At 34.3% G+C, this 22,043-nt stretch overlaps 4 protein-coding genes across 6 annotated transcripts; 2 read left to right on the top strand and 2 right to left on the bottom strand.

Moving 5' to 3' along the window:
• Positions 1-26: 26 nt before the first annotated feature.
• On the bottom strand, positions 27-4,252 carry LOC149738705 (NXPE family member 2-like). Its single transcript, XM_089874366.1, has 3 exons — positions 2,174-4,252; positions 1,450-1,716; positions 27-1,151 (listed from the first exon to the last, which is right to left on the bottom strand). Exons 1-3 carry the CDS (start codon positions 2,740-2,742, stop codon positions 143-145), a joined length of 1,845 nt encoding a protein of 614 aa, XP_089730492.1. The 5' UTR covers positions 2,743-4,252; the 3' UTR covers positions 27-142.
• A 1,025-nt stretch (positions 4,253-5,277) lies between these two features.
• LOC149738706 (peroxisomal membrane protein 11C-like) lies at positions 5,278-7,224 on the top strand. Its single transcript, XM_089874413.1, has 4 exons — positions 5,278-5,573; positions 5,801-5,979; positions 6,563-6,610; positions 6,743-7,224. The coding sequence occupies exons 1-4, from the start codon at positions 5,340-5,342 to the stop codon at positions 6,942-6,944; spliced, it is 663 nt and encodes a 220-aa protein (XP_089730539.1). The 5' UTR covers positions 5,278-5,339; the 3' UTR covers positions 6,945-7,224.
• Positions 7,145-15,145, bottom strand: LOC149738707 (anoctamin-10-like). 3 transcript variants are annotated; one of them, XM_089874357.1, is made up of 14 exons: positions 14,839-15,145; positions 14,487-14,605; positions 13,866-13,994; positions 13,267-13,389; positions 12,428-12,684; positions 11,403-11,578; positions 10,840-10,988; positions 10,511-10,566; positions 10,054-10,128; positions 9,407-9,616; positions 8,638-8,829; positions 8,287-8,401; positions 7,929-8,045; positions 7,145-7,660 (listed from the first exon to the last, which is right to left on the bottom strand). In XM_089874357.1, exons 1-13 carry the CDS (start codon positions 15,018-15,020, stop codon positions 7,975-7,977), a joined length of 1,854 nt encoding a protein of 617 aa, XP_089730483.1. In that variant the 5' UTR covers positions 15,021-15,145; the 3' UTR covers positions 7,145-7,660; positions 7,929-7,974. The 3 variants fall into 3 exon arrangements, with proteins under 3 accessions (XP_089730483.1, XP_089730481.1, XP_089730482.1); XM_089874355.1 differs by having other exon boundaries at positions 8,258-8,401; positions 14,839-15,143; XM_089874356.1 differs by lacking the exon at positions 7,929-8,045 and having other exon boundaries at positions 8,258-8,401.
• Positions 15,146-15,514: 369 nt separating this feature from the next.
• LOC149738708 (uncharacterized) lies at positions 15,515-21,997 on the top strand. Its single transcript, XM_089874368.1, has 14 exons — positions 15,515-15,681; positions 15,772-15,878; positions 16,367-16,512; positions 17,132-17,172; positions 17,386-17,529; positions 18,149-18,214; positions 18,649-18,755; positions 18,808-18,975; positions 19,384-19,471; positions 19,776-19,913; positions 20,193-20,342; positions 20,663-20,788; positions 20,978-21,084; positions 21,494-21,997. The coding sequence occupies exons 1-14, from the start codon at positions 15,597-15,599 to the stop codon at positions 21,599-21,601; spliced, it is 1,581 nt and encodes a 526-aa protein (XP_089730494.1). The 5' UTR covers positions 15,515-15,596; the 3' UTR covers positions 21,602-21,997.
• The last annotated feature ends 46 nt before the right edge of the window (positions 21,998-22,043 follow it).

The raw sequence follows: 22,043 nt of genomic DNA on the forward strand, positions 1-22,043 counted from the left end.
TTTCGGTAAAAAATGCACGAAAAGAGTATAGTAACGGGGAGCTTTTATCTCTTAGTTAATTTATCGTAAATGACAGGAGTCTAGTGGCAAATATAAATAGGAAAAACAGTAAAAAATTAATATAAATAAACAACATTGCGTGTTATATAGTTCCACATACATAAGAAAGCATCATTGAAATTTGGCTAAGCACCATATTTTTATCGGGGTGCACATCTTCTTGTGGGTGAACAGTTGTCATGTCCCACGTATCAAGAAAACCAACACCGGGAATATCGGAGAAAAATGTTTGTAGGATTTTATGAAATCTGTAACTAAACCAATGGGACGGGCAAGTAATTTTGCTATTTTCATGTACATTTGTCCCACGAATAACAATCTTTGCTTTAGGTAGCCGACGTAGTAAGGTAATGAACGAATTCTTAACAGCAGTTAGTCTTTGTAGAAATACAGAAGGGTCGTAAAGGTTAAAATGTAAACCGATGTTAAAGAAAATCATTATATCTTTGCCATCACTTCCCGTAATTTCATCGATCGTATCGGTCAGAAACGGACTGCTACGCGGTGGCCCTGGGTTATGGACTGGGTTCGAATGGCCTCGGTAATATACCGTAATGTTGTATGCTTTGTTCGTACCGGTCCGCGGTTGCTGCCAGACCACAGTTGTGTTTTCGCTTTTAGTCACAAGCTGGGCTTCTCCGGCAATTTCATAGTACCACTGGCGCATTGTAGAATCACCAATCAGGTACACAACCTTATTTTGAAAGCACCGCTTCAAACGCGCCATGTTGCTATCCTGATTTGCACAGTGTAGTGATTTCCACCTGCCGTCTATGAATAACCCGGACGCTAAATTAGGATCCGGTGTTTGTATCCCACTTTCCGTTTTGCAGGTTGTTAGTTCTTTTCTGTCGTTCTGTCCATTATCGAAAACAACAACAGCGCTCCCCGAACCGTTGATAGGAACGTTCCAGTTTATATCTTTTTGATACAGTGGGTCTACGACACCCATGATCAGATGGGTTTCGGCTGCCCAGGTATACGTTGTTTCCATCCAGGTCACAGCTTTCGGACAACTTTCGTTTTTTGGTTTTACACAGAACCAAGACACACCTTTTTCAGGCTCGGAAAAGTCGCACGTATTTTCTTGCCTAAAATATGGAATTTTTAGAATAATATAAGCTATCATCTCTCTTTGCTTCATTTAAATAAAATGATGTAGCGGGGTGGGAAAAGTTGGAACACCTTTTCATTCTATTTTCTTATCGCATTTGGTCAGGATATTTAAATATTATGTGATAAAGGTGTCCCATCTCCCCCCCCCCCACCCTATTATATGTCGTATATGAAAAAAGATCATATATATACAATGTTTTCGGGTACAAGACAGCTATAAAACAAAATTTTTGTTTAAATGAACTAAAAAAATCATATAATATACGTATATACTTTTGACCAGCAAGCACCACATCACATTGAGTTTTCTCTCCCTGTGGAAACGTAGCTTGGTGGATGGCGCCAGGTCCAATATACGCGGAAGTATTATGAACAAGCTGTGTAATTCCTTCGCTTGAATGAACCATATGAACAATCAAATGTGACTTCCCACTCCATATAAGAGGCACGGATACTTTGTACGTCCCAGTCCCTTCGTCTTCTATATGGCAAGCTATACCATCGTTGTTTGTCTTTCCATCGGGGAGGAATCTTATCAACCTAAATCAACATACCATTGGTTAGGTTGTCTATTCGTGTTCACATTAAGGTATTCTTTACCAACATTAAATATAATACTGTGGTGTAACATGGATGCCGGTAGTACATAATATCCAAATCAAAATCTTAAATTTAAGAAACAGCAGCGCCCTTTTAGAGTCGTGAGAATACGGTTATATAATTATAAACACTCTTTGTTCACTACCAAATAGGGCGAAAAAAGATATTGAAAAATGGACCATTATACCTACTTCAATCAACTTTATCAATAGAACATTTACTACTACCATATCAAGACCAACTAAAAACTTTTACAATCACCAAGCCTCCCCGAAGAAAAGGCCCACTCGAAAAACACTAACAATTACTGTGCTTCAAGAAGTTCCTAATAGGACCACAGGAAATAAACTAAGCATTATAACCATTCAAATGCATGCTAACACACGACTCAATTTACCTTGCAATAAAATAATCTCCACCGTAGGTTTTATCTTTACCGTCAAAGTCCCTAGCAATTATAGTAGCTTTCAAAGTATCACCAACAAACAGGGGTGCTTGTCCCGTTTCCACAGTTAACTCGGTTGTATTAGGGCTTGTCGTTCTTCGTACATTAATCGGCCATTTCACAAACCCACTTTCCACTTTAGTAAGATGGGCATCTAACTCTGGGAGGTACTGTCTCCATATTGTACTCCCAAACGCTGTGTTCAAATTGACTAACCCGGGAACAGATAAAAGCTTTGGTAATCCAAGTGTCTTATCCTTGGTTCTTGCAATTGCTTCATTAGAGATTTGCTTGGTAGATTCAGGTACACGAGTCGAAGTAGTTGTTGTTGTTGTTACAATCTTACTTTTGACTTCGCTTCTTTGCGAATCGCATTCGCACTTGGTAATATCTCTTCCAAACGGCTTGGTAACCACTGCTTTGCTTATGGTCTCTTCGAATATCCGATCGTGGATTATAATACTAGATAATACCAAAACTAAAAGAAGCAAAAACGTGTCACGTCCACTTCTTAAAGCCATTCTGCAAAGTAAAAGCGCTGTATAGTTTCAAAAACCTCTTCCACTCATACACAAGTTAAATGGCTCGCTTATAATAAGCGAATGTATCGTATAAAAAAATTGAGGTATATGTAATTAGTTATAGGTAAATACATGCTTCCGTCTGGTATGACGCCTTGCATTTATTTTGATTTTCTACCCTGATGACGTCACACCATGACATATAGATTTAGGATAATGGGATAGTATATGCAGACAAATTGCCGGTACAACTGTGTCGCTTTCAAAACTGCATAATAAGCAAAATAGTTCTGGTATTAATAATATAACCAGCACATGTAACACATGTTTATTAAATCATAGTGTACTATACTTAAACTCTAATGCATAACTATACAAACCTATACTTGTATCAGTATTTAAATACTTTCTACAAGCTCAGTTGTTTTCTGTAAAGCTAATTCATAGAGTTATCTGCAATAACAGTTAATTTCAACGGTAGATAGTGGTAGTATAGAGTCATCTGTTATACTCTGCATTTCACGGTAAGGATTAAACAGAGCGTAACACCAAGTCAATGTCCCGAAACGGTAATATCGAATGACTCAACGAGCCGCTGGAGTATAAAGTTCGGTTTGCAATTAAAGTACCTATTTATAAATAAAAACCGTTAACAATAGTTCACAGGTTTGCAAACGGAACAAAATGACAGCAGCGAATATTTAGCGGTTTATGCGGGCGTGTCCTTGTATAGCATGTTATGCGAAAGATAGGAAACTTTTACATTCTATTTTCTCATCCAACTTGGTAGTAAATAAAGAACATTCAGTAAATTGTAAAAGCGTATCCTCCCGATTCCCATAGACCGTTGTCAATTGTTTGAAATACGATCAGGATATTTGGATATAATAAGGGTGTGGGAAGGTGGGACACCTGTTCATTCTAGTCTTTCTTCCAACTTGGTGGTAAATAAGGAAAATTCAAAATTGTATCCTTTCGATTCCCATATACATTTGGTAATTGTTTGAAACACGATCAGGATATTTGGATAATATATACAAAAGTGCCCGTCTTCTCCCACCCCATATACTACATATATAGCAAAACACTATTGGTCCCCACCAAGAGACTTAAAAATGGTGGAACAATAAAGACGTGCTATTTTAAACAATTATAGCGGCTCAGCTTAAAACGTAACTCTGTTACCGTTGTTGATGTATGACTTAACGCCAATTACTCTAATCGGATAGTTCCATATCGGTTGCATAAATGGTCGCATAATACTAAAAAAATAAAAAAAAACGCCAACGCTAAAACAACTTTGACTTGAAATTATATCACTTTATATAACATACTTCACCCGGCAAAATGTTGTGTATATATCACCCAAATCTCATAAAATACTGAACCTCTAACACCAGCACCCTACACTACATGGTCATCAACGACTTCAACGAAATCCTTACACAACTGAAAACTTATGAGGGCAAATCAAACACTAGTTAACTGCTCTAGTTCTGGTGTTTACAGACAATAAAATGTACGTACACATCAAGTCACCTGCTCTTTACCCCCACCTGTCGACTCTATATCTTGTTTCTTGCAAATTTAAAATGGCAAACTGGAATTTATTGCATGCAATTAACGGTAGACTACCCTTTTATTAGACCTGAGATGTGTAGTCTAATTTCGTTAGTTAAGACATTATTTACTTTGTAATAAGTTTCCTCGTTGTGGCATAGCGGTTAAGGAGCACTCGCACCGAAACTGGAGGTTATGTGTTCGATCCTTGATGCTGCTACCAATGTGACGGTGTCCGTGTGTCTTCTTAAGCGAACCATACTCGTTGAGGGCACCGCGGCCTACTAGAGATAGTAAGCCGTCAGGGCACTGATGGACTTGTTGCCATAATGGTCAGCCAATAATAAGAAGCGACCAATTATAAAAACAAAACAACAAGCACTCCACAAAGTTATAACTTCGGGAACACGAGTTGCAAGTATTTTGAAACATAAATGTTATAATGACCTTATTGCTGTTTTGAGTAAACTCCTAAATATGCAGGCTTATCCTCTTTTGATGAAGAGTAACCGGTAACGTCATACACAGCTGATGCTGTTCGCATGCGGGGCGTGCTGTTATTGCTAGAAATGGTAGGCATTTGACAACGTTTTTTTTATCGAATTGCAATGGTGTAAGAACGAATAAACGTTAAAATATTATCGGTCCCTCACAATTGAGATGCATGTGCAAATTTTGATAAATCGCAAAGTTAATAATTAATTAGGCCTATATACATGCCTCGTATATTAGCGATGCAGAAATATGTAGATACATGTGAAATTTTGGAGTATCAGCTACGGCTTGGGAAACAATACACGGATCACTATTTCCTTTTGGTAACATTAGTTTATTAATGCGTAGAAAAGTTAATTCAAGCAGAAAAGGAACCTTTATGGTATTTGTTGTCAGGCGTGACGTCACGGGGATTCCCCAGTGTGCTGCTGTCTCTGTTTTAGAAAAAATTAACTTATTTTAGGACTTCAGGTTAAAAATAACCTGATTAAGTATTACCCATTTAACCAATGCCTTTTTAGACAATACAATACCACAAAGCAATGGCGGGTTTAGGGACAGCTGTGAAATTGCTAGAGTCGTACCGTGGCCGAGATAAAATTATGAGAACTACAAGTTTTGCAGCTTTGTTTGCAAGTGGGATGACAAGTAACCCTGAACTGGCGCAGCGGTTTGCAAAGATAACCATGGAATTAAGTGGTTGTAGAACTATTCTTCGACTTTTTGACGATCTTTCAATGTTAGCTTTATCAATGCGATATGGCTGGGGAAAGAATGTAAGTTGCATGTTACAATATTGTTTTATATAATAAAATCTAGTCCCTTTAACCAGTGCATGCCTGCTATGTCTACAATATTCACTATGTTCGGTATGTCCGCTATGTCTACTATATTCACTACATAGTGAACATAGCAAATATAGTGGACATAGCGGACATGCACTAATTAAAAGGACAGTAAAATCTCAAGTATACATGCATTTAGTAAAAACACAAAACTGCAGGAAAAAGATACCGTCCAACGTGTGTTTAAAATCATGAGTAATTTTGTGAACCAAATGTTCTTCCCTATTGAGCATGTGGCGTGGGCTGCAGAGAAAGGTCTCATTTCCATCTCAGCTGCTCCGTGGTGGTTAGCTAGTCTGTGTGCCTGGGTTTCATCTCTGCTTATTAACCTTGTCAGGTATTATCTGTTATGATACATTAAACCAAATTTGAGCTGTTGTCTGGGTCATATGGAATTAGATTTTTCTCTAGTCGAGTGTGTCTGTTATTTAAAGGACGCTGCTAGTGAAAAATCTTCTCCCTACGTTATATTCTAACTCCTTTCCACTAAGCCATATAAACACTACCCCTACAACAACTAGCAACTGACCCCCTTATTAATGGCTCCTAACAACCAACCTCTAACACATTTCACCAGCTTAATCTGTAGCGTACCAGAGGATTCTTTACCAGTGTCCTTAGCTAGGACCAATAATCATTCTGCTAATGGCTTTATATGTCTCATGTTTTCTATTTAATGTCTCTATACTGAATATGGACAACCGGATACTAACCACTTGGTTGTAGCAATTATTAATCGAAGTAGCTTTATCAAGCCCATACCTGGTGGCAATAATACCCACATCACGCTTGATGATTACAAATCATTTAGCACTGCTTGATTTAGGAATTTGTAGTTTTTTTAGCAGGAGGATGCCTTCAATACAGTATAACTTAAATTTTTAATACATTTCAGTTAGTAATAATACTTATTTTTACAGTATTATGTGGAGAGTGTTGAAGTTGATTAAAGCAAGATCCCAAGAAGGGTAATAAGAATAAACAGTTAAAACGGTTTATTTATTGTATAGCATGTATGATGTATTAGGTTACTGATCAAAATATGATTGATAAAACTGCCTAAAAATGTTTTTTTGAGTTATTTCGAAATTCGATTGCAGGTCCAATAGAATGGATCCAAAGTTATTCAAGACAAATTTGAAAACTGAAGCGCTCAATTTTTTTGAGAATGTTTCTAATTTGGGAATGGCAGTGCATTGGTTGCCAGGGCAACAATTATGGTGTGGTAGACTCAATCCAGCCACTGTTGGTTTGCTGGGCATGACTTCTTCATTGATTGGACTTGCAAAAATGGCAGTTTAGTGGCTACTAATATATTGTAGGGCAGCCTCACTTGTCATAATTTGTAATTAATGAACAAAGTTAATGTAATTGTTTGTTCAAGGCATAGAGATTATGATTTCTTGTATTACTTTTAAGTTTTGTCCATATAACTAATAGTGTAAGTAAAATAAGAATCAAGTTGCCTATCATGTTACCTTAGTACGTTGCAATAATTAATCTTTGTAATCTATGCAGCTGTTTCAATCTTTTAATTGTAATTGTACATTTTGGCTTTGTAATAAACACTTTAAATCAACAATTGCAGTTTTAAGCGCAAATATATAAATATGACTAATACAACTATATATTGCTAGCTGGCCGACATATTACAAAATAATATTAACGTCTTTTTTCACTAAACATTGCATCGTCAAACGGGCAAGAATATCCTACATACTACAAAATGTAGCAGTATTTTGCTTTAACTGATGGAACAAAGTGCAACTTAAAACATACTCATAAACCAAAACTATCAAAAAAATAAAATCTCCGTATTTAACAAAACGCATGCATAAGGATTCTGAAACTTTAAACTTAAGAAGCAAAAACTTCCATTTGAAAAGGAACAGAGGAAAAACAAGTTAATCCGTAACCAAAAGTTCATGCTCTTCTTTGATAGTAGACGGTTTACTGATGGCCGCCAGAACTTCCAGGTTCTTTTGAACAATTTGTGCTGGAAGAAGCATTCTTGATCGCTGTGAAAAATAAGGTCACCATCACCAAGACTACACACATGCACCGTGCAGTTACATGCTTAAATAAAACTAAACAATCCATTCAAACAAACCATTTGCCCTAAAAAATAAGAACAATTGCAAAACGTCAACTTTGCTCAAAACTGGAACTAGGTAAAATAGAAATTGCCACACAATATGAGAAACTAAAATAAAGTAAATCAAAACTGGGTGTCTGTGTTTTAGTTGATCATAAATCTCGGTTTGAGCCATCCTTGCACCCATGTACCTGTCTCTTAAGAGCTTGCAGTGAGTAATGTTGCATCTTTCTTGTTTCAATTTTGACCCAGAGAGGCATGGCTGGTACTGTGTATGAAATTAACCAACGTATGCCAAGAAGTGAATGCTGCAGATAAAAAAGTGACTGCAAATGTGGTTCTGGGTTAATCCAAGAATGGTATCTTAGTCATAGTAGGAACTGGATACTTTTTGAAAAAACTGGATACATTTTCAGGAACGCTGTGGCTAATACTTTTAGGAAATTATGTGTTTACGAAACAAGACTGTGTTTTTAAAATCAACATAAAATAAGCTTAAATGGATGGCAATAGCCCATACCTCAAGCACAACAAATGCAGTGAATATACTTAATGTTGTAGCATCAGGAAAAATCTTGTAAATCCATTCAATAAACCTTGGTGTGTGGAAAACAAGTGCAAGGTTTGAAACCACAGCTAAGTATGATAAGGCTTGAAAGGCAACCTACAGAAGGGTATATGTCAATCGTGCTACAATATGTATAAAATATAGTAACACATATATTACCCAAAACACCAGAAGTGATTTCTTGCCCAAAAACTGCATTATTTAAAATTTGTTTGTTTAAACTAAATTCACATTTAAGAGACATAAAATTCAATTTTTGTACAAGCCATTGTTATTAAAAAAAAGTTATTTTAAATTAAAAGTTGGTAATCCCTGCCATAATGTGCAAATACCTTCCATGTTCCAATTCCAGTTGTTTGGTAAACAAAGGGTCTTCGGTAAACATTGCAGATTTTGAAAGCATCCGATTTCATTTCAATTATGTTGTTTATAAGAGCAAATATAGCAGCGGGAGGATAGACACAAGAGAACAACACCACATAACCAAACTGAAGCCATAACTCAAGGTAATCATCAAATGTTCCCTATGCAAATGAGAAAACATTAAATGAATGAATGTAATTCTATCCTCCTGTGGCAGGAAATCTACAGTGATTATAACATAGATGTTCTTTTTTATACATCTTCTGCCAGCTTACCAGTTACCATGTATGTAACGGTGTCGGTGTGGATAATTTTTTTTACACATTGTATGGCTGGCAATTTGGACCTATTAGTTACCACTGGGTTGGAGCAATTGCCATTAAGCGTCTTGCCCAAGGACACATGCGCCCACCATGGTAGCAACGTCGAGCCTTGAACCCATTACCTCTCGGTTAGAGACAGACACCCTAACCAGCTGTGCCATGACAGTAAGGCACGCTTTAATTCGGTTACTTTTGCTACTAGGCATAATGTAATAATCGTTTAGCGGCTCATCTGGTATAAAAAATGTAGTATCTCCAAGAAGTCTTAAGTTGCTATCATATTTCTTTTGGGCAAATTCACTTGTCCCTAACCACTAATGTCTCGTCCATATTTACAAACACACAGAAATAGAAACAAAAAGATACAAAATTTAAAGACCAAAATTTACACTGGCAACATTCACTCAATACCAACCTCATATGTATCTCTTTGTAGTTCAAGGCAAGTCTGGTCATGTCTGTTCAATTCAGCTTTATCTACTGCATCTGAGGTGGTTGGGCCAGTGTTGCCACGATTCAGTGTTGACCGATATACAGAAGATCGATATTTGAATTGCCAATATGGAAGTAGTGACTCTATTGCTTGTGATACGATCATATGAACCAAGAATAAATTACGAAGAGTCTGGTAAAAGTGGTTACTAAATATTTAATCATGTTATGACAACTCTGTTTTACTTTATGTGTAAGTGTGTGAGAGCATAAGAGATAAGACAGCAACAAAAATTACATGTTGTCGCCGTAACGCATAAAACATTAATAGGAGTGATCAAATGTCAGTACATCATTGTAAATAATCACCCACAAAGTAACATACATGGTAACTCGTACGCTGGCACAAGGTGTATGAATACCCGTATGATAACGACTGTCATTTTCCGGCCACGCGAGGATAAAGTAAGTTTCATTCATTCATTCATTCAAGTAAAAATGTTCACACAACAGGCTAATTGCTGCTTTACTTAACAGAAAGATAGCTAATGTTATCTATTACTAACTGTGCCAGCCAAACTATATATTTAATCCAATACACCTAAAATAGAATAGCTAGATATATTATACCTGTCTCAACATTGGCATATCATCGTAAATAAACGCAATGTAGAACAAAGCGAGAAAGTTGTTGGAGAAATCAAACTGTGGATAAATCATAAATGTATGGCACAAATTTATAACATTATTTTAAAGTTACCAAATTATTTAAAACAAATTTTGAAAGTTGGGTTACAATTACAATCCTGGCTGAAGCTCTAAGAACAGAGTTTCCCGAATACAAGTTAATAGATACAACAAAACAAATCTATTTGTGGCAATTTGGGTTTAAAGTTTAACTACTCAAATTTTGTTCTGATAAATAATATATTTTTCGGCCGTTCTGGTATTAATATAATAGTAAATGCCAGAGGAGCCCGAAAAAGTATAATTTAATACATACAAACTATTTACTAATATTAGCAGTTAGCATATTATACTAGGTATTATTAGTTAGTATATTATGCTATTAACACACTCTACATACCACCAGTATCTTGGTGATCAGATGATTTTGATAAGTTGACTCAAGTCGATGGTTTTCTGTTAAAATAATCGAGTTAATTGAAAAATCATCTGGCTGGTGAAACTTTTTTATTTTAATTTTTTTTAAGTTCATTATAAACACAGAGTTTTTTGAAATAGGTATTTTGTTTGTTATATCTTAACCAGTGCTGTGGTACAGTACAACTGTGTTATAACCATCGTCATTACCCCGTCCCACAAGGATAAATTAATTACATTCATTCATTTATTCAAAAACCTCAGAAAAACTTAATCATATCTCACAAAACGATACTAAAGTGTTACTCTCACCTTGGTCAGTCAGAAATTCAGCTAATTTTCTATACAGTGAGTTTCCCATCAAAACAAGAATAGAATAAACGATACTTGGTGCGTTCTTTATAAGTGAGCTGATGATGCCAGGTTCATGACGATACATACTCGTTAAGTATATCTCCCAACTGAAAGAAGTGAATATTTATTAACAAGTTAGAATAAATTGTATAGCCTTTCATTTAAACATTTTAGTTGTGTTTTTTTAAAAATGGTGTCGAACAGAAAATGCAAGCACGAAAAACAGCGGTTACTCAGTCAGTATTTATATGTTATATATTGAAAATAATTGTATATATTGATAAAAATCATATATATAAATCCAAAAAATATAAAATATTATAAACTTTTCATCCTATATATATATGTGTGTATGAGCTTACACTTGAATTTATCATATGTAGGCAAGTACAGTAATGAAAACCAAAACAAGTTGGATTAACCATTTTTAATGTGGGGTATACATTAAATTATTAAGCTACTAATGTTTTTGTTTGTGTGGTATATATATATTAAGCTACCAATATATATAAGCTACAAACCTGAAATAATAAAACATCAAGCAAACTGCAAGTGCCACACAAAGCAACACTACTGGACATGTAATGAGATAAACACGAATGTTTCGTTTCCATGAAGGGTAGGTCGGTTCTTGCCTCTGCGTTACCTCATTTAAACCCAGAGGACCACGGTACCCTGTCCTGGGCTCCTCCCAAACCTGAAGTAACATCAGATTTCTATGTAATTTATGGCAAGTCATTAGAAATTTAGGATATACTCAATTCACGTATACAGTAGTATTGCTACTATAGGATAAAAAGGTTTATGATATTTTATATTTTTTTGGATTTATTTTGATTTTTTGTTATGCTGCTGTACTATAATTGCTATTGTATATACTATATAAGAATATACTTAATTTAAGTATAAAAAAATAAAAAAGTATTGCTACTATAGGATAAAAAGGTTTATGATGTTTGATATTTTTTTGATTTAATATGAGTTTTGGATATGCTGCTGCTTGTAATTGCTATTGTATTTACAGATGATTTCTAAGACCACAGCTAAATGACTAAGAAATCAGTAATAACAGACTTCCTGCATTTTGTTTTGAGATGATTAACGCTATTAATAATTAAATGAGTCAACGCCGCTGCTTTGGTAAACAAAATTAGCTTCATAAAGCACAGAGAATATATTGGTAAACATTAAACACCCGAAACTAGTTACCGATTTTTCATGAATGTATATTATAAAAAATGTTGGCAAAAACAATAAACTTATATTTAAAGTAGAAAGTGTGCCTACCATTTTGCATTCAATATTAATTACTTAGTTAATATTAAAAAAATGTTAAAATTGTACCAATATTTTAATTTGCCATATTAACTTTGTTTTTACAGTATTATCATTATTTATATAATTAACATGTATTTACTTTAGGAAAATTAATACACAAAAGTGATTCTATATGGCCCTGGAGGTAAATTCTAAAGTGCGGAATTGCAGGGGACTTTAGATATAGCCTAAAATAGGCCCATTACCACAAAGAAAAAATCTTAGTTACCTTTGCACCTAGCGTTCCCCATTTATAAGAATACTCAGTTGACTTTCTTTTCCACATCTCTAAAAACGCTGCGGCCCACAAGACATGAATCACTGACAGAACCCAGTTGTCATCCACCCTGCCTCCGATGTCACTACGGAGCCCCAACCCCCAGTGTAAAAGCCCCAACACCACTAAGGGTACAAGGGCAAGGGTGTAGAAATTAAGAAAGGCAAAGTAGATGCTGATGGAGTCACCAAAGTAGCTACGAACATGGTCTGAAATAATATATATATATATATATATTTACATTTAAAAACTGTTGGTTTAAAAGTTTAAATGAAAATTAGGTATTGCTAAAAAATTACTTTCCAATGTAAAAGATAAAATATACGAAAGTATAATTTAAAACAGAAGAAGCGCAAAACTTTTTGCAAGATGTAAACTAAACCTGTTGTGCGACAAGTCTGAACTTCTCAAAACGAATAACAGTAAAACTACCCTATATTTAATATCACAATCTAATTTAACTACGGACTATTAAGCAGTGTCCTGTTTCACACAATAGCCACAGGCTATCACAGTTCCAACACTGAAGATCAATTTTTTAAAACAACAGGATTTCACTACATGTATAGTAGGGTGGGGGAAGATGAGACACCTTTAATACATAATATTGAAATATCCTGATCGTGTTTTAAACAATTAACAACAGTCTATTGAAGTCGTGAGAATACGGTTTTATAACTCTTTGAATTTTCTTTGTTTACTACCAAATGGGACAAGAAAATAGAATGAAAAGGTGTCCCATATTTCCCCACACTATATAAAAGGAATCGCATATTAAACTAAATACTTACCCAGAGGTTGCTGCAAATTTAAATCAAGTGTTTTATACCACAACCATCGCAACTTATGCAGAGTAGGTCTGTCATGTAATGGGAAGTTATCCGTTACCAAATGGTTGCTGACCATACGACGAACTAAAACAATGAGAATAAAAGTTTAGGCTGTGAATCTGTGATATATTATGTAAATTTGGCCATTTTCCAGTGCTTATACTGTTGGATTGTTCTTGTTGCATTATAACCAAATACAGAAAGTGCTAGTAAATATATAAGTATATATATATATATAATTTATTCAACAAATAAAAATATTTCACGAAGAAGGTAAGAACTAGTATCTAATCTTTTGTTCAAATACATAATCAGTTTGTTGTAAAAAATTAAATGAATTAGGTATGCTAAGTGAGATCTTATTATTTTAGTTTACAGATATAATTAAAAAAAAACACATTATATATTATAGATAATTTTAATTAAAAAAAAACTCCAATTAAAAAAACACAAGAAAAGTATAACATAAAGTTGGTTCTGCTTACATAGGCTATAGATTTAAAAAAAAATCCAATTAAATAAACACAAGAAAAGGATAACTTAAATTTGGTTTGGCTTACATATAGATTTTCCCGGATATAGTTTAATATTTTCATACGAAGGAATATATTTCTCGTCTATAGCTCTTAGTCCATCAAGTTCAACTTTAACAATTTGATGTTGTTCACTCTCGGAGAGGAAGTCATCATCTAAAAAGAAACAATTTAAACTTCCTATAAGGATGCGCAACAGCAGAGTGTAGTCTCATTATTACGCAGCATAACACAGGAAATTAGGATTATTACTCTCTAGTATTTGTGTACTAGACTACTAGTTGTGGTGTTAAGCTCCTATATGGGTGTCTTATGTTCATGATTGTACTTTTTCAATTGCATACCTTTTTAATATTTTTGATTTTTGTGTCCATCTGTCCACTTTTTTAATTACATAAGACACTTATTTTTGTATTTTATATTTTTGTAACATAATTTGTATTTGGTTTTGAATTATTATTTGGTTATGATTACAAATATGAAATAAGGTGTATATATATCAGTATTTTATTACAGCGTTTTTTATATTATGTTGTTCAACCATTGTTTTTGCTTTCTTTATTATTGAAACAAAATATTCAAACTAAAGTTATAGCCCAGGCCTATACACTAATTTATATATATATATTTACTATTTTTTATACCCACCTTTTTGATGCTTAAAATTAGCACGGTCAGTGAAGCAAAACTCCCTCAGGGTTCCATCTTTATATTCTTTCTTCAATCCAATTGCTTCTGCACCATGTAATAGTCGGTACTTAGATGCACTGTGAATAATAACATTTATGTATGATAATAAAGAATAAATTCGTTAAAAGACAGATGAGAATGAAATTAACAGCAAAGCAACTGTCGATATAAAATGCTATGAATTAAAAAATTAATTAAAAAGCGCGCAGGCCATAAAAACTCGCATGGTGTTGCAATCGGAACATATTAGGATGTATAAGAATAAGCAAGTTAAATATACACTTTTTATATTGCAATAAAAACCAAGTACCTTATGTATAAAACTTTGGCTCCATTTAATTCAGTTACGTCAACGTCCAACTGGCACCCGTTGTCCACTTTATTATCTTGAATTCTCTTGACGAGCCATAACACAGCTTCATTTGCTATTTTAGGCCTTAGCCTTACAACAACACAAGGTTGTCTGGTGTATTCTGTGGTCTCAGGTTCCATTGCTCGTAAAGGGTAAACATTCCAAGCAAGGCGTTTATAAAGTTCACGGCACTACAACATCACCAAGCGAATTCACACGTCAATGTAAATGAAGAGAATAATATAGCGGTATGATGGAATGCTCTCTCGGATAGGAGAGAAACCATTTAAAAGAAAAAGGTTTTACCTTTTTTTCTTGATCATCGGTAAACTTTGCAGTAAAGATGCAGTGATAGTATTGAAAAACTACCTTTTTAAATAAATTTCATGAACTTTAAGACATATTTAATATGTGTTTGCTTAAGATGTCCCAATTTTTTGCTTTTTTTCCGCGAGAAATTGGCAAAATTTATAACTATATCATATTTTATGGTCACGTGATAAAAAACAACCTAATCGGGGATCCACCAGAAATAAATCCCCTTGATTTTTGGCCTCGTCCGTTGTTTCCAATGTATTTTGTAGTTCCCTATCCAGTTAATATCTCACTTTTAAAAGTAGCTGTTTTTTATAACTGGTTTTATTTATTCCTTTAGAGAATTATAAATAGTTGAAATTAAGGTGTATAACTGTTACAAATTATCGTCCAGTTAAAACATGGGCAATGAAATTGAACCGTCCTTTTTGAAGCTACTTAAAAACTTAAAGGCGAAACCTGGCACAGCAGAAAAGTTATGGAAAGGTTAGATTTAAAACTAGTTTATATAAGTTAGATTAATAGAAACGTGGCCACTCGAGAATAAAGTAAGTTACATTCATTCATTCAATACAGGTGGAATAACATCTGCTGCTGATTTATCATCATATGACACTGCAGATGTGAAAGCAATTGTTAATGATCCTGTCTTGATTAAGACATTTCTACCAGTACTACAGCAGGTAAACTGCAACAAAATTGTTCACACTATGCGGTATATCTAAAATATGGACCTACTTTAAAATTATATACCAGTGCCTGGCCTATAAATTTTGTACTCTTGTTTCATTTAAGATAATTACTATCCAGTCTGTAAAGTATGGCAGGTACCAAGTGATTATGTTTAGAAACTTTTGGTTATGCATGCCATATTTTCCCCCACGCATGCCAATTAATTAGGCAATAAACTAAAACCGTATTAAATTAAAGTAGTTTTGCCTATTGTGACTTAGAAATGTATGTGCATTGCATAGGATTTTTATTAATAGCACACAGGCATACAAAAAAATAAGAGAGATCTTGTCAGAAACTGCCATATTTTGCAGACTAGATTACTATAACAAAGTGGTTTCCAGTAAAGATGAAATGTTCTGTATTACTTTTTACTCTATTCATAAAAATTTCTTTTTTAATCGCTTTACTTTTGTTAGTTAATGTTAATATTTCTTAGTATGCCTTCCAAATATCAGTGGATGAAAATCCCAATGAAAAGGCAATGCAGTTGCTTCAAAGTCACAACAATACCACTCCACAACAAGGGTCTGGTCTTCAAAGTGATGCTACTGGTTTCAGTCCAGGAAGCAATGATGCAACAAGGTAATAATCAATTTTTTTTTGACCTTAAAAATATATGACACAAAATAGTTAGGTTAGAGTGTCTGCGTTCAGCTTAGAAGTTATGAGTTCGTTGCTCAACACAATTTCTATGGTCAGCAACCAGCGTGTGTGTCTTACGTAACTGTAGTTGTTTCTGAATGTGAATGTATTGAATGTAACTTACTTTATCCTCGCGTGGCCGGAAAACGACAGTCGTTATTACACGGGTTTAACACCTCGTGCCAGCTTACGAGTTACCATGTATGTTACTTTGTGGGTGATTATTTTTTTAGGATTTTTTAATTTTTTTTATGTATGGCTGATAATTTAGACAACCCATTAGTGACCACTGGGTCGGAGCAACTGCCGTTAAGTGTCTTGCCCAAGGACACATACGCCAACAATGGTAGCAGCGTCGAGCCTTTTCTAAACAATAATCCCTTATCTGTTGTCTAAAGTTCCCCCCAAAACAACAATCATCCAAAAAGTTACATGTGTGGTAACTTGTAAGTGGGTTCATGGTATGAAACGGAACACCTATGTTTTAAAGACTGTCATCACAACAGACGCTATGATAAATTTCTTTACTTGACTTTTAAAATAATACAAAAAATTTCAGGTCAACTACAACTACTACCACCAACATACCAGCATTTACTCGTGAGTAAATATATTTGATACTCTAATATCCTAATTTGCAACTTATTTTAGTATATTCAACACAGTATATGCATTTTTAATAAATTATGTGTTTTGTTTAACACTCTTTTACCTTAAATAAACCTTAAAAATGATTAAATACTCTAAAAGTGGTTAAAAGTTTCTATACCTTAAAAATGGTTAAAATATTAAGTTTGCTTTTTCCCTGTGAAGTTAATGGGATTTCTAACCAAAGACCAAGACAAAATCAAGTCAGCACATCAGTTAAAATCTCGGGTGGTCAGTTTTCACAGTGTGCTGTCATGCCAAATGAGCAGGTTGTTTTCAACAATCAAGGAGCCACATTTTTGTCCAAATGTAAGTAGGACTTATATATATCATATTGTATCTACAGTATACATTATAGAATATTATTAGTAGTGGCATGTCACAACATCTTGGAGAATACCTATGGGCTATGAGATTGGTTGTTGTTTTAAATTTACAATACGGTTGAAAGCACTTGTTAAACAATAAACACTGTTTGAGTGGTTTCAAAGGTTCACAGATTTTGTGAAAGTTTTCCTTAAATTAATAAAGCATTATAATTTTTTTTCCCTTCCACAATAACACTATGTGTTGCATACCGGTGCTTGAGAAAATATGAATGGATTTTAAAAATTATTTGATTATTCTTAATACAAAAGTAGTTGTTTAACTTTTATTATTGTACTTAAAAACTGTGCCACAGCGTCTGGTGCTGCGGCATAGTGGTTAGCGCGCCTGCCTGTAACCCAGAGGTAATGGGTTCCGTTCAAGGCTTGTCGCTGCTGCCCTTGTAGGCCTATGTGTACTTTTGTATGATAACCCATAAGCTGGCATGAGGTGTATGAACACCTGTGTTGTAAACTTGTAACGACTGTCGTTTTCCGGCCAGGCAGGATAAAAGTAAGTAAGTTACAAAAAAAAGGGTTGTAATTATTATTCTTTACACCAGACACTGAAGGGGAAAATGGGAAGGAAAGAAAGAAAGTGGGAGGTTCATACATCAACCTATCAAATGGTTTGTTTTTGCTTGTTAATGTACAACATTTTAATCCAGTATGGCTTAAGCATTGAATGGATGCAAATCGTGCAACTATAATGTAATATTATAGGAAAACTGGCTTTCATTTGTGACCAGTTTAGTTTTTAGTCTAAAGTCTATAGGAACACTTTCTGTTGTTGTTTACTGTATTGATTGTCAGTCATTATTCACTAATACCTGTTGGGTGAGGTCCTATGGCATGGCTAGCTATGAAACTTTGGATTTAGACCAGAATTTCATCATTACCCCATTATTTGTCAGTATTATACTTTTTAATTCTGTATTTGTAATTTTTGATTCATTTTCATTTTTTTACTTTTTATTTCTGTATTTGTAATTTTGAATGCTCGTTTTTGTCAGCTTGAAATTTGCTACAATTTTAGTTCATTTTTATTTTCCCTCCTTTATAGGAATGAAGTTCTCAACAACAGACATGCACTTCATGGACAATCAATCTTTCTGGCTTGATGATGTCAAGATAAAACGACCATCCACTGATATACATATAGGCAGTGATGTAAATAAGTAAACTCATTCAACCTACTGTATAGTAAGCAATACTTTTTCAGTGTTACCCAATTGAGAACTTCGGGACAAGCAAGGCTCTTATTATAAACAACATATGTTTCGGATCAACTGTAAACAGAGATGGGGCTGAAAAAGATACACAAAACATGAAATCATTGCTGGAACAACTTGGCTTCAAAGTCACAGTTGCAACTGACAAGCGTGGCGCTGTGAGTTTATTTAATTAGTTAGATTTCTATTTCTATTCTGTATGGGTGAGGTCATTAAGGACCTGGGATTTATCCCAGATTTGGCTCATTACCCCAATACCTTTGTATGTTTGAAAGTGACATGCTCTCGATAGTGAATTCCTTTATTCATGTTCTGACTCAAGCATCCCGATTCTGTCCCGATTCTTGACCCACAGAACTCTATCTGGGGACTAGTTTGATGTTATTTACTAAGCGCTGTTGATTTCAAGTTTTAAACAGTGAAACAATCCAATGTTGTAACTTGTTTATGAATTTTCCATTTTTTGTACACGGTATTCATAACAAGTATCTTATTTTTAATTTCTCATATCTTTGTTACTGCTCCCTTTGTTGTTTTCTAAATTTCTTGATCTCCCTTTTTTTCAGGAAATTCACCAGTTGTTAAGAGAATTTTCTCGGGAATGTGTCAATGCACCGATGACGTTGGTATATGTTGGTAGCCATGGGGAAAGAAGTAAGAAACTAATTTTAGAATCTTTTCCAGTCTTAGCGCATTTAAGTCTTAAAAACGTAAGAGTGACAGACTATAATAAATCTTTTACAAATTTATTTTTGTATCTTAACTGATGTTTAAGGTATTTTGTTGGCCTTAAAATGTTTTTTAACCATTTCTAATTATCTTAAATTGTAAATATTGATAAAAAAACTTGTTTTCTTAAAATGGCGCTTCCAGCAAATTTATATACCAAATCTTTAGTTTTTGAGGCTTGTTCAGGTAAACTTAATTCCCAGTTTAACATCCACACATTTGAACGCAGGTGATAATCAGGATTGCTTTGTTGGGATTGACCAGCAACGCATAACGGTTGAAGAACTCACCAAATATTTCTCAACCTCTGAAGCTCCTGGTCTTGCCAAGAAACCAAAACTGTTTTTTCTACAGTTCTGCAGAATTGGTAGGTGATCTGTTTTACCCATTTTTTTATTTTATATTTGTTATGGACACGCCTCCGAGCACACCCTGACAGAAAGGCACTGGCATGCCTTAGCCACGAGACTTGCGCAATGTGCCGCAGTCAGCGTGTTTCATTATTAATTGTGTAGTAATTAGTGTCGCTATGTTGCAATTTAGTGCCCTTTATATACGTGTGTGCTCGCCTTAGTTTTCATTCTACAATTTGGCGTCTCAATACAAACCCAAGAACACAACAATATTTTTTTTTTTTTTGTTATAGTTAAGTCAACTGCAGCAGATTCCATTGGATTTAACCCAGCTTCTCCCCCTGGAAGGACTGAAGCTGAATCACAAAATGTTTCAGAACAACAGAACGCTGCAGTGCAGAATGATGCAACAGAACAATTTGATGATATAAAAGTGGACTTAGGTATATATTTTTGTGCATAAAACTTGTGTTGTAAGTGGTAGAACTGTGGTTGTTAGGTTAATACACGAAATTATGCCTAATTCTCATACATAGCTACTATAGGCAAAGCTTACAAACTTACGATTAATTTAAATAAAGTCGACTACTGTTTTAATCTGAGTGGTTGCCGCACATTGATTAACCGACTAATAGATAGAGAACTAATTAATGGTGAAACAACTACATAAGCTTGGAAAAAAAATCTTGTATGTTAATGTTAAAACGCTCTTATATGCTTATGGTAAGCTATTTTTATCATAAAGGTATCTTTTATCATACAGGCTACTTGAACGGTGATGTAAGAAGTGATGCAATGGGTGAGGGGGTGGATGAAACAATGGAAACAGATGCCCACCATGTCGCACATTCTTATGCAGATATGCTTATCTCCTATGCAACAGCTGCAGGTATACTAAATACCCTAAACACTATATTTGTGCCCAAAATTATCAATAAATCAGAGATAGTGAAATATAAATGTGTGGATTTTTTATGAGTACTGGTTTAAACCAATTTCTGATAAAATATTTTAACCAAAGATAAAGGTTAGTTATTGATATCAGCATTGCCCTAGTTTATTTGTTTATTTTTTCCAGGAACAAAGGCATACCGAGATGTATGTGAAGGCTCCTGGTATGTTACTACTCTTTCTAAGGTGATAAAAGACAACGCACATGATGATATATGCAGCATACTCACAAAGGTTCGTAAAAACTTTGAAATACAGTTTAAAATGTCTAAACTAATGTTATATGTGGTACCTGTAAAAAACATAGGAGGGTATTTAGCACTGCATTTTAAATTTGTGTGATTTTGTCAGAATACTTGACACTGTTCGGAAATATGTACCTAGTTTCTAATAGAAAGAATCTTGCTGTTTACTGTTTGCTTACTTTGTATTGTTGTTGCCCTTTAACGCATGGATAAAATGAGTATCATTTATTTACTCATTCAAACATTTTATGTATGAAATTATGGTATAAGTTAACAGAAAGACGGAGAATGAGTAACAAAAAGTATTTCACTGTTTACATTTTGCCTATATTGGTTTCGCAGATGTCTGATTCTAGTATAAAAATGCTGTGTTTTTTATATTTTGTCCTTCATTTCAGGTGAACAACTCAGTCATGGTAAAGCAAGCAGAAGAAGCTGGTGAAGTTGCCGTGCAGATGACAGAGTTTAAAACTACACTGAGAAAGAAAGTCGTATTTTTCCAGTAAATGTGAAACTTTAAATGCGTTTAAAACGTCATTAATTGTGTAAATTATCTTGTGTGTATGCATTAATTCTTCATCTTTTTGATGTTTGATGATCATTTTTACAAGTGTGTCATGATTTTACTGAAATGTGCATCTTTTTGATTCCTACTCGAAATTTATGTCTATATAAAACTTACTTCTTTGGACAGAATAGGCAAAAGTTACTAATAACTTGAATTCTTTCTAATATGAATGAAGTAGTGCACTTATTGGTTGATATATTTGGGAGTTTATTCTGTAAATATAGTATCAAACCTATTTTTATTGTTTTAATGCCTTGATTATGTGCCCTATAGAGTGTGAGTAGAAATTAATTTACTGTTTAACCCCAAAAATAAAATGTAAATTGTATGTTAATTTAATTTCTGTTTGAATGGTTTTGAGAAAGAGAGAGAGAAGAGAG

The sequence above is a fragment of the Ciona robusta genome, chromosome 3, assembly GCF_009617815.1.
Source record: "Ciona robusta chromosome 3, ASM961781v2".
Classification (NCBI taxonomy): domain Eukaryota; kingdom Metazoa; phylum Chordata; class Ascidiacea; order Phlebobranchia; family Cionidae; genus Ciona; species Ciona robusta.